Source organism: Mesoplodon mirus (assembly GCF_964341445.2).
Source record: "Mesoplodon mirus genome assembly, contig: SUPER_3_unloc_2, whole genome shotgun sequence".
Lineage (NCBI taxonomy): Eukaryota > Metazoa > Chordata > Mammalia > Artiodactyla > Ziphiidae > Mesoplodon > Mesoplodon mirus.
The window spans coordinates 201,498-213,836 of record NW_028295808.1 but is presented as its reverse complement, the minus strand read 5'-3'; the positions used below and the strand labels follow the sequence as shown (position 1 = coordinate 213,836).

General features: G+C 53.7%; 1 protein-coding gene across 1 annotated transcript; it reads left to right on the top strand.

Annotated features, from left to right (window-relative positions):
* Positions 1-1,147: 1,147 nt before the first annotated feature.
* On the top strand, positions 1,148-6,902 carry LOC309801662 (Golgi-associated RAB2 interactor protein 4-like; the record flags this gene model as incomplete). Its single annotated transcript, XM_082646739.1, has 2 exons — positions 1,148-1,965; positions 6,899-6,902. The coding sequence occupies 2 exons, from the start codon at positions 1,148-1,150 to the stop codon at positions 6,900-6,902; spliced, it is 822 nt and encodes a 273-aa protein (XP_082502865.1).
* Between the last annotated feature and the right edge of the window lie 5,437 nt (positions 6,903-12,339).

The following is a 12,339-nucleotide window of genomic DNA, read 5'->3' as shown; positions in this document are numbered from 1 at the left end:
AAAGTTCTTGATTGTGTGTGCCCCCTTCCGATTCTCACGTCTTTCCACTTTGCGGATAAGCAAGCGGAAGTTCAGAGCATTTGAAGGATTTGCTCAAGGTGGCAGGTGATGGTGCAGAGAGGGAGCTACCTCGGTGCAACATCTTTCAGACAGTGTGCCACCCTGGTCCCGCACAGAGGTACACAGATGGTGGAGGAGACAGGACAGCACGAGTCATGATCACAACTCTGAGTGACAAATACAATGAGAGACGTGTGTTTGGGGACTGGATCTATTCAGAGGAGGGGGTCTGGGGCATGGGAAGGAGTTCTGGGTTAGGGAAGGCTTCACAGGGGAACTGGCACTCACCATCGTCCACGTTTACTGAGATTTTATGAAAGGACAGAGTAAGGACCGCCACTGCCAACTCTGCCCTATTCGATACAATTAAACCATGAGCTTAAATGGTTCAAATTGATCCCATCGTCTTACATTGCTATAGATTTCATCCAGTAGCTGAATTTGGGGGAGGAAAAGAAAAAGGACCCACACAAAACTTTCCCACTTGAAGACATTTTTATTTTGGTAACGCACCTGAGTCCCTGGCACGATGGGCCTGTCCTCCGCGGGGGCAATGGAATGTTTGGGAGAGGATGGGGGCCCTGCCCTGAGGGGGCAGCTGGGGGATGAGGCAAAGGGCTCTGTGACAGTGATACGTCACAAAGGGCTTTGTGACACTGATAGGTCACAAAGGGCATCAGAAGATAAATAGGCTGTGCCAGGGGGTTAGGCTGACAAAGTGGTTACTTCTCTCACTAGGACGGAAGTTCACCACAGCCTCTTGGGGAGATAAAAACCCAGAAGCAGAAGTGAGGTGAGGCGGAGGGGGAGCCTACAGTACCTCCCGACACACTTGAAGAGATTCAGCCTGGGCTCCAGGCGCCCTACAGCGTCCCAACTGTGATCATCTGTGCCCCTACACACACCCCTGCCTCTGGGAGACCCGGAGGCAAACGTGGGGGCCTGTGGGGCGGGCTTGGAAGACCTGCCACAGGGCCGCATGTGTGACGCAGGAGCATCGCAGCTCGCTCTTCTGCCAGTGAGGCCGAGGGAGGGAAGAGCCAGGGAGCCGCCTTTACCGCGCTGCCTGTCGTGATCAAAGACAGCCATGAGTGGGGACTCTCTGCTCCCGTATCACACGGCCCGGAGCAGCACCTGGGTGGACCTGTTCAACACCACCACGGGGAAGCTGCAGCAGCAACTGCACAAGGGCGAATACGACCATTTCAAGTACGCGCCGATATTCGAGAGCGACTTCATCCAGGTCACGAAGAGGGGAGAAGCGATTGACGTGCACAACTGGGGCGGCCTGGTGACCATGGGCATCACATCCACCAGCCCCGTCCTCCCGCTCCCAGACATCATGCTGCTGGCCCAACGGGCCACCGGCTGTGAAAAGCACGCCGAGCGCAGCCAGGCCACCAAGGGCAAGCGCCACAAGGCTGCAAAGACCTTAGAGCTCACCAGGCTCCTTCCCTTGGAGTTTGTGAGTATCTCCACTCACAATCGTGAGAAACAACAGCTGCGCGTGAAGCTTGCCACTGGCCGCTGCTTCTTCCTGCAGCTGTGTCCCCCTCTGGACGCGCGGGAAGACCTCTTCGCCGAGTGGGAACAGCTGATTTACCTCCTGCGACCACCAGTGGACAGTGAAAGCAACACCTATGCCGTTCCCGTCTGGGACATGCCCTGCATGCCTGTGTTCGAGGAGGAGCAGGACGGGAGGAGCCCGGCCGTGGAGGATTTCCAAGGAAAGGGGCATCAGGACCAGGTGAACGTCAGCAGCCTGCACACGTGCCCTGAGGTGGCCGGGGCCACGCCTGCAGCTTTTGCTGGGGGGCACGGAATCCAACTGGACTCCCACAAGCCCGATACCATGCCCGATGTGGCCACTGCGAAAGCAAAACCTACTACAGGGCTCGACAAAGCGTCAGCATCGCAGTCAACGATTAAGGTGGAGACAGCAGGGGTGGCAGGAGGCACCGCAGCGGGTGCTTTGAGCACGGCAGTGATCAAGTCTCCTGCCGCTGAAGAGCGGAGCACGGCCATAGCAGCCACAGCCAGCGACGGGCCCGGAGGAAGCAAAACCAACAGAGCCACTGGGGACACTGCCACAACATCCCTGAGGAGCGGGAAAACGGCCTTGGCAGGTGCTGAGAACAATTCAGAGTATGCTTCCAGCACGTCCACCAGCCTCTCCCCAGGGGCCGGCATGACTGTGGTCGGAGCAGAACCTACCAGCAAGACTGTCAAAGCAAGAGCCGACAAGGACGATGAGGGGACCCTCGTCTCAAGCTTGCCACAGGAAGGCAAAGTGAGCGAACAGGATGGCAGCTCACAGAGAGTGTCCCAGGCCCGCAAGGGAAGAAGGGAGAGGAGGGAGCACTGGGGAGAGGACAGAGCTCTGACGAGCCCCAAGCTCTGCAGTTCCGTGGAAAGCCACCACAAGGCAGCGGGGAGCAAGACAATCCCCAAAGCAGCTGGCCCGTGTTCAGGCGGCCGCAGAGCCACTAGAGAGGACCAAAAGGCCAAAGGCCACGGCAGCCCGGGGGGCAGCGAGCAGGGCGCTGCTCCCAAAGGCATCAGCCGTGCTCCTATCACCAGTGAGTCCAAGACCTCGCACAAATCGGGCAGGAGCTTATCTCCAGCGCGTTCAGGTCCCACCACCAACATACTCAGCAGGATCAGCTCTTTCTTCAGGAATGTGAGAGCCAGACTTACAAAAAAGACAGTGGCCTCATCACGAAATAAACATGGGAGCATCCTGGCGGAGCCAGTGGAAGGGACCCGAGTGGAGGCCATGACAGAGACAGCAGAGAGTGGCCAGGGCCTGGAAATCACCGGTGTGACATCTGAGACCATGGAGCCAGTGACCGTTGAAGCCCATCAATAGGACCTAGAGCTGGGAGCTGCAAAGGGGACCAGGGCTCTGGGAAATACCCCCGGAGAGGCCATTTCAGCTTCCTTACTGCGATTTAAATAAAAAAACATACAGTCTGAGAACGCATGCAGTGTTTTGTCTGAATTTCTAGGTCCCGAAGCCCAGCCGTAGCCTCACAGTGGATTCTTTGATGTCAGCTGTGCCACAGTCTGAGACCCAGTGTCCAGGCAAGGGCAGCCCCACCTCACACGCATGCTCAGCACCAACAGCACTGCTCCATCTGGCTTCCACTCCTTTCTGGCTTTGCCCCCCAGGGCCATGGCTCAAAGTCAGACTATGGTCTGGGAAGCTCTCCTTCACTATCCCGCTATTCTTATCTTTTTTTTTTTTTTTTTTTTTGCGGTACGCAGGCCACTCATTGTTGTGGCCTCTCCCGTCACAGAGCACAGGCTCCGGACGCGCAGGCCCAGCGGCCATGGCTCACGGGCCCAGCCGCTCCGCGGCCTGTGGTACCTTCCAGGACTGGGGCACGAACTCATGTTCCCTGCATCCTCAGGTGGACTCTCAACCACTGCGCCAGCAGGGAATCCACCCCCTATTCTTTTAATAAACACTTAATCCCCCTGAAGGTCTGTGAACAGAGCCAGAACAGGACTCATGTCCCCTCGGGCTATTCAGTGGACAGAAATAAGGGTGGCGGTATTAGCTAGCAATCAGAACAGCAAGCACTCTCATGTAGAATTAGCCGTTCCCTGCCCAAGTATATACCCTGGAGAAACACACATGGTCTAAGAAACAACTCTGAGAATGTTTAGAGCAAAAATAACTTAACAGCACAACACGGGCAACAGCCCAAATTTCCATCAGCAGAATTCATACAGCAGGATAGGATGAGATTGGCATATTCAATAGTGAAAAATAAATGAGCTACACACATTAGCATAGATCAACTTCTCATGGTTTTTAAAAACATCAAAAGAATGGGATACAGTTCCACTCATGGAACCATTCTGAAACATGCTCAAACAACGGATTGCATAGGGTCCATGTTTAAAAAGACGGTAGCTAAACCTGAGGGAAGAGTAAACACAAAATGGAGGACAGTTTTCTCTAGGGTGGAAAGGCTAAGTCAAGGAGGTTGACACAAGGCTGTTAGTGCTGCTGGGAATTGTTCTGTCTCTGAAGCAAGATGGTAGGTACACAGGTGTTGTAGTTTTCACATTTTACTAACTCTGAAATCAGGATGGTCCTACAATCACCGTGGCAGTTGTGATGAAGTTATTGGCCAATGCCTTTCTCTTTTAATCACTTGTATTTATGCACAAAAATGATGTCAGAAAGGCTTGGCATCTTTAAAGGACATTTATTTAAGGTAAAGTACAAGAACACTTGTTTGGTTATTAGGAAAAGAAGGAACGATATGCCCATTTTACAGATGAGAACACTGAGGCTCAGAGAAGGTAACCTGCTGCAGTTGCACAATGGGATCTTTGCAGAACAGTGATCCACCAGCCCACTTCTCTATGCAAAGCCCTGTCTGTAGTATGCGAAGGAAACAAGCAAACAAGCCTGAGCCAAGACCAGCACAAGAACCCGCGGCACCACCATCCTTACCATCATGTTCCAACACTACAGAGATGAGCATCAATTTTACTAGATTGAGGGGAGGGAGGGGTGGGGGCCGGGAGCCGGTTTTCGAACTTCAGTGAGCTCACAGCTCTTAGCTGGCCTTATCTCGAGAGCATCCAGTCCACCCTTGAGCTGTGTCTGGCTCCCAGGCTTCTACCTCTAGCCTCTGGCATGACCCGGGCTGCGGCCAGAAACAGGCTCCCACCTGGAATTCCAGCGTTCACTCCTGGAACGTCCAGCATCCAGTCCTCCTCCAGCCACTAATTCAACTTTTGAATGCCCTGCTCACAAGGGTTTCTCCACACCAAATCTGCAGGAACTTTTTTCTTCTGGGGCTCCAAAACCAAATCCTTAAACCTCACATGAGGGAGAGTATTTGTTAGGTCAGAGCATCCTTGTTGATTGGACCTCCAGTTTGTGACTTCCACAGACCTCATCACGGGAGGCTGGGGAGAGGTCTCTTCTGTTGGTGGACGGAATGGTGGGCACTTGGTGGGGAGCACTGATGAGAAAGGGAGCCAGCCCAAGACCTACACATATGCACTGTTTCCCCTGGCCAAACAAGGTTCCTGACCCCAGAATTAACCCAGAGTTTCCCAGAAGACTAGGAGCTGCAGGGAGCCGCAATTAATGCTTTACTCTCCACCAGCTTTTCCTTGGACCCAAGGAGGAGAAATTACAAAAAGATCACATCACACTCCTTTGATCTGATGATTTCCACACAGGCAAGTGCAGGGAAACACTAGTCTGAAGGAAGAAAATGCATTAAAAACACGTGCACAGGGACTTCCCTGGTGGCGCAGTGGTTAAGGATCCGCCTGCCGACGCAGGGGACCCAGGTTCGAGCCCTGGTCCAGGAAGATCCCACATGCCACGGAGCAACTAAGCCCGTGCGCCACAACTACTGAGCCTGTGCTCTAGAGCCCGCGAGCCACAACTAACGAAGCCCGCATGCCTAGAGCCCATGCTCCCCAACAAGAGAAGCCAAAAATAAATAATAAAATAAATTTACGGGGAAAACAACACGTGCATAGCCCTTAGCTGTTTATAAAGTTCTTGAATGTGTGTGCCCCCTTCCGATTCTCACGTCTTTCCACTTTGCGGATAAGCAAGCGGAAGTTCAGAGCATTTGAAGGATTTGCTCAAGGTGGCAGGTGATGGTGCAGAGAGGGAGCTACCTCGGTGCAACAACTTTCAGACAGTGTGCCACCCTGGTCCCGCACAGAGGTACACAGATGGTGGAGGAGACAGGACAGCACGAGTCATGATCACAACTCTGAGTGACAAATACAATGAGAGACGTGTGTTTGGGGACTGGATCTATTCAGAGGAGGGGGTCTGGGGCATGGGAAGGAGTTCTGGGTTAGGGAAGGCTTCACAGGGGAACTGGCACTCACCATCGTCCACGTTTACTGAGATTTTATGAAAGGACAGAGTAAGGACCGCCACTGCCAACTCTGCCCTATTCGATACAATTAAACCATGAGCTTAAATGGTTCAAATTGATCCCATCGTCTTACATTGCTATAGATTTCATCCAGTAGCTGAATTTGGGGGAGGAAAAGAAAAAGGACCCACACAAAACTTTCCCACTTGAAGACATTTTTATTTTGGTAACGCACCTGAGTCCCTGGCACGATGGGCCTGTCCTCCGCGGGGGCAATGGAATGTTTGGGAGAGGATGGGGGCCCTGCCCTGAGGGGGCAGCTGGGGGATGAGGCAAAGGGCTCTGTGACAGTGATAGGTCACAAAGGGCTTTGTGACACTGATAGGTCACAAAGGGCATCAGAGGATAAATAGGCTGTGCCAGGGGGTTAGGCTGACAAAGTGGTTACTTCTCTCACTAGGACGGAAGTTCACCACAGCCTCTTGGGGAGATAAAAACCCAGAAGCAGAAGTGAGGTGAGGCGGAGGGGGAGCCTACCGTACCTCTCGACACACTTGAAGAGATTCAGCCTGGGCTCCAGGCGCCCTACAGCGTCCCAACTGTGATCATCTGTGCCCCTACACACACCCCTGCCTCTGGGAGACCCGGAGGCAAACGTGGGGGCCTGTGGGGCGGGCTTGGAAGACCTGCCACAGGGCCGCGTGTGTGACGCAGGAGCATCGCAGCTCGCTCTTCTGCCAGTGAGGCCGAGGGAGGGAAGAGCCAGGGAGCCGCCTTAACCGCGCTGCCTGTCGTGATCAAAGACAGCCATGAGTGGGGACTCTCTGCTCCCGTATCACACGGCCCGGAGCAGCACCAGGGTGGACCTGTTCAACACCACCACGGGGAAGCTGCAGCAGCAACTGCACAAGGGCGAATACGACCATTTAAAGTACGCGCCGATATTCGAGAGCGACTTCATCCAGGTAACGAAGAGGGGAGGAGCGATTGACGTGCACAACTGGGGCGGCCTGGTGACCATGGGCATCACATCCACCAGCCCCGTCCTCCCACTCCCAGACATCATGCTGCTGGCCCAACGGGCCACCGGCTGTGAAAAGCACGCCGAGCGCAGCCAGCCACCAAGGGCAAGAGCCACAAGGCTGCAAAGACCTTAGAGCTCACCAGGCTCCTTCCCTTGGAGTTTGTGAGGATCTCCACTCACAATCGTGAGAAACAACAGCTGCGCGTGAAGCTTGCCACTGGCCGCTGCTTCTACCTGCAGCTGTGTCCCCCTCTGGACGCGCGGGAAGACCTCTTCGCCGAGTGGGAACAGCTGATTTACCTCCTGCGACCACCAGTGGACAGTGAAAGCAACACCTATGCCGTTCCCGTCTGGGACATGCCCTGCATGCCTGTGTTCGAGGAGGAGCAGGACGGGAGGAGCCCGGCCGTGGAGGATTACCAAGGAAAGGGGCATCAGGACCAGGTGAACGTCAGCAGCCTGCACACGTGCCCTGAGGTGGCCGGGGCCACGCCTGCAGCTTTTGCTGGGGGGCACGGAATCCAACTGGACTCCCACAAGCCCGATACCATGCCCGATGTGGCCACTGCGAAAGCAAAACCTACTACAGGGCTCGACAAAGCGTCAGCATCGCAGTCAACGATTAAGGTGGAGACAGCAGGGGTGGCAGGAGGCACCGCAGCGGGTGCTTTGAGCACGGCAGTGATCAAGTCCCCTGCCGCTGAAGAGCGGAGCACGGCCATAGCAGCCACAGCCAGCGACGGGCCCGGAGGAAGCAAAACCAACAGAGCCACTGGGGACACTGCCACAACATCCCTGAGGAGCGGGAAAACGGCCTTGGCAGGTGCTGAGAACAATTCAGAGTATGCCTCCAGCACGTCCACCAGCCTCTCCCCAGGGGCCGGCATGACTGTGGTCGGAGCAGAACCTACCAGCAAGACTGTCAAAGCAAGAGCCGACAAGGACGATGAGGGGACCCTCGTCTCAAGCTTGCCACAGGAAGGCAAAGTGAGCGAACAGGATGGCAGCTCACAGAGAGTGTCCCAGGCCCGCAAGGGAAGAAGGGAGAGGAGGGAGCACTGGGGAGAGGACAGAGCTCTGACGAGCCCCAAGCTCTGCAGTTCCATGGAAAGCCACCACAAGGCAGCGGGGAGCAAGACAATCCCCAAAGCAGCTGGCCCGTGCTCAGGCGGCCGCAGAGCCACTAGAGAGGACCAAAAGGCCAAAGGCCACGGCAGCTCGGGGGGCAGCGAGCAGGGCGCTGCTCCCAAAGGCATCAGCCATGCTCCTATCACCAGTGAGTCCAAGACCTCGCACAAATCGGGCAGGAGCTTATCTCCAGCGCGTTCAGGTCCCACCACCAACATACTCAGCAGGATCAGCTCTTTCTTCAGGAATGTGAGAGCCAGACTTACAAAAAAGACAGTGGCCTCATCACGAAATAAACATGGGAGCATCCTGGCGGAGCCAGTGGAAGGGACCCGAGTGGAGGCCATGACAGAGACAGCAGAGAGTGGCCAGGGCCTGGAAATCACCGGTGTGACATCTGAGACCATGGAGCCAGTGACCGTTGAAGCCCATCAATAGGACCTAGAGCTGGGAGCTGCAAAGGGGACCAGGGCTCTGGGAAATACCCCTGGAGAGCCCATTTCAGCTTCCTTACTGCAATTTAAATAAAAAAACATACAGTCTGAGAACGCATGCAGTGTTTTGTCTGAATTTCTAGGCCCCGAAGCCCAGCCGTAGCCTCACAGTGGATTCTGTGATGTCAGCTGTGCCATAGTCTGAGACCCAGTGTCCAGGCAAGGGCAGCCCCGCCTCACACGCATGCTCAGCGCCAACAGCACTGCTCCATCTGGCTTCCACTCCTTTCTGGCTTTGCCCCCCAGGGCCATGGCTCAAAGTCAGACTATGGTCTGGGAAGCTCTCCTTCACTATCCCGCTATTCCTATCTTTTTTTTTTTTTTTTTTTTTTTTGCGGTACGAAGGCCACTCACTGTTGTGGCCTCTCCCGTCACGGAGCACAGGCTCCGGATGCGCAGGCCCAGCGGCCATGGCTCACGGGCCCAGCCGCTCCGCGGCCTGTGGGATCTTCCAGGACCGGGGCACGAACTCATGTTCCCTGCATCCTCAGGTGGACTCTCAACCACTGCGCCAGCAGGGAATCCACCCCCTATTCTTTTAATAAACACTTATTCCCCCTGAAGGTCTGTGAACAGAGCCAGAACAGGACTCATGTCCCCTCGGGCTATTCAGTGGACAGAAATAAGGGCGGCGGTATTAGCTAGCAATCAGAACAGCAAGCACTCTCATCTAGACTTAGCCGTTCCCTGCCCAGGTATATACCCTGGAGAAACACACATGGTCTAAGAAACAACTCTGAGAATGTTTAGAGCAAAAATAACTTAACAGCACAACACGGGCAACAGCCCAAATTTCCATCAGCAGAATTCATACAGCAGGATAGGATGAGATTGGCATATTCAATAGTGAAAAATAAATGAGCTACACACATTAGCATAGATCAACTTCTCATGGTTTTTAAAAACATCAAAAGAATGGGATACAGTTCTACTCATGGAACCATTCTGAAACATGCTCAAACAACGGATTGCATAGGGTCCATGTTTAAAAATACGGTAGCTAAACCTGAGGGAAGAGTAAACACAAAATGGAGGACAGTTTTCTCTAGGGTGGAAAGGCTAAGTCAAGGAGGTTGACACAAGGCTGTTAGTGCTGCTGGGAATTGTTCTGTCTCTGAAGCAAGATGGTAGGTACACAGGTGTTGTAGTTTTCACATTTTACTAACTCTGAAATCAGGATGGTCCTACAATCATCGTGGCAGTTGTGATGAAGTTATTGGCCAATGCCTTTCTCTTTTAATCACTTGTATTTATGCACAAAAATGATGTCAGAAAGGCTTGGCATCTTTAAAGGACATTTATTTAAGGTAAAGTACAAGAACACTTGTTTGGTTATTAGGAAAAGAAGGAACGATATGCCTATTTTACAGATGAGAACACTGAGGCTCAGAGAAGGTAACCTGCTGCAGTCGCACAATGGGATCTTTGCAGAACAGTGATCCACCAGCCCACTTCTCTATGCAAAGCCCTGTCTGTAGTATGCGAAGGAAGCAAGCAAACAAGCCTGAGCTAGGACCAGCACAAGAACCCGCGGCACCACCATCCTTACCATCATGTTCCAACACTACAGAGATGAGCATCAATTTTACTAGATTGAGGGGAGGGAGGGGTGGGGGCCGGGAGCCGGTTTTCGAACTTCAGTGAGCTCACAGCTCTTAGCTGGCCTTATCTCGAGAGCATCCAGTCCACCCTTGAGCTGTGTCTGGCTCCCAGGCTTCTACCTCTAGCCTCTGGCATGACCCGGGCTGCGGCCAGAAACAGGCTCCCACCTGGAATTCCAGCGTTCACTCCTGGAACGTCCAGCATCCAGTCCTCCTCCAGCCACTAATTCAACTTTTGAATGCCCTGCTCACAAGGGTTTCTCCACACCAAATCTGCAGGAACTTTTTTCTTCTGGGGCTCCAAAACCAAATCCTTAAACCTCACATGAGGGAGAGTATTTGTTAGGTCAGAGCATCCTTGTTGATTGGACCTCCAGTTTGTGACTTCCACAGACCTCATCACGGGAGGCTGGGGAGAGGTCTCTTCTGTTGGTGGACGGAATGGTGGGCACTTGGTGGGGAGCACTGATGAGAAAGGGAGCCAGCCCAAGACCTACACATATGCACTGTTTCCCCTGGCCAAACAAGGTTCCTGACCCCAGAATTAACCCAGAGTTTCCCAGAAGACTAGGAGCTGCAGGGAGCCGCAATTAATGCTTTACTCTCCACCAGCTTTTCCTTGGACCCAAGGAGGAGAAATTACAAAAAGATCACATCACACTCCTTTGATCTGATGATTTCCACACAGGCAAGTGCAGGGAAACACTAGTCTGAAGGAAGAAAATGCATTAAAAACACGTGCACAGGGACTTCCCTGGTGGCGCAGTGGTTAAGGATCCGCCTGCCGACGCAGGGGACCCAGGTTCGAGCCCTGGTCCAGGAAGATCCCACATGCCACGGAGCAACTAAGCCCGTGCGCCACAACTACTGAGCCTGTGCTCTAGAGCCCGCGAGCCACAACTACCGAAGCCCGCACGCCTAGAGCCCTTGCTCCCCAACAAGAGAAGCCAACAATAAATAATAAAATAAATTTACGGGAAAAACAACACGTGCATAGCCCTTAGCTGTTTATAAAGTTCTTGATTGTGTGTGCCCCCTTCCGATTCTCACGTCTTTCCACTTTGCGGATAAGCAAGCGGAAGTTCAGAGCATTTGAAGGATTTGCTCAAGGTGGCAGGTGATGGTGCAGACAGGGAGCTACCTCGGTGCAACATCTTTCAGACAGTGTGCCACCCTGGTCCCGCACAGAGGTACACAGATGGTGGAGGAGACAGGACAGCACGAGTCATGATCACAACTCTGAGTGACAAATACAATGAGAGACGTGTGTTTGGGGACTGGATCTATTCAGAGGAGGGGGTCTGGGGCATGGGAAGGAGTTCTGGGTTAGGGAAGGCTTCACAGGGGAACTGGCACTCACCATCGTCCACGTTTACTGAGATTTTATGAAAGGACAGAGTAAGGACCGCCACTGCCAACTCTGCCCTATTCGATACAATTAAACCATGAGCTTAAATGGTTCAAATTGATCCCATCGTCTTACATTGCTATAGATTTCATCCAGTAGCTGAATTTGGGGGAGGAAAAGAAAAAGGACCCACACAAAACTTTCCCACTTGAAGACATTTTTATTTTGGTAACGCACCTGAGTCCCTGGCACGATGGGCCTGTCCTCCGCGGGGGCAATGGGATGTTTGGGAGAGGATGGGGGCCCTGCCCTGAGGGGGCAGCTGGGGGATGAGGCAAAGTGCTCTGTGACAGTGATACGTCACAAAGGGCTTTGTGACACTGATAGGTCACAAAGGGCATCAGAAGATAAATAGGCTGTGCCAGGGGGTTAGGCTGACAAAGTGGTTACTTCTCTCACTAGGACGGAAGTTCACCACAGCCTCTTGGGGAGATAAAAACCCAGAAGCAGAAGTGAGGTGAGGCGGAGGGGGAGCCTACAGTACCTCCCGACACACTTGAAGAGATTCAGCCTGGGCTCCAGGCGCCCTACAGCGTCCCAACTGTGATCATCTGTGCCCCTACACACACCCCTGCCTCTGGGAGACCCGGAGGCAAACGTGGGGGCCTGTGGGGCGGGCTTGGAAGACCTGCCACAGGGCCACGTGTGTGACGCAGGAGCATCGCAGCTCGCTCTTCTGCCAGTGAGGCCGAGGGAGGGAAGAGCCAGGGAGCCGCCTTAACCGCGCTGCCTGTCGTGATCAAAGACATCC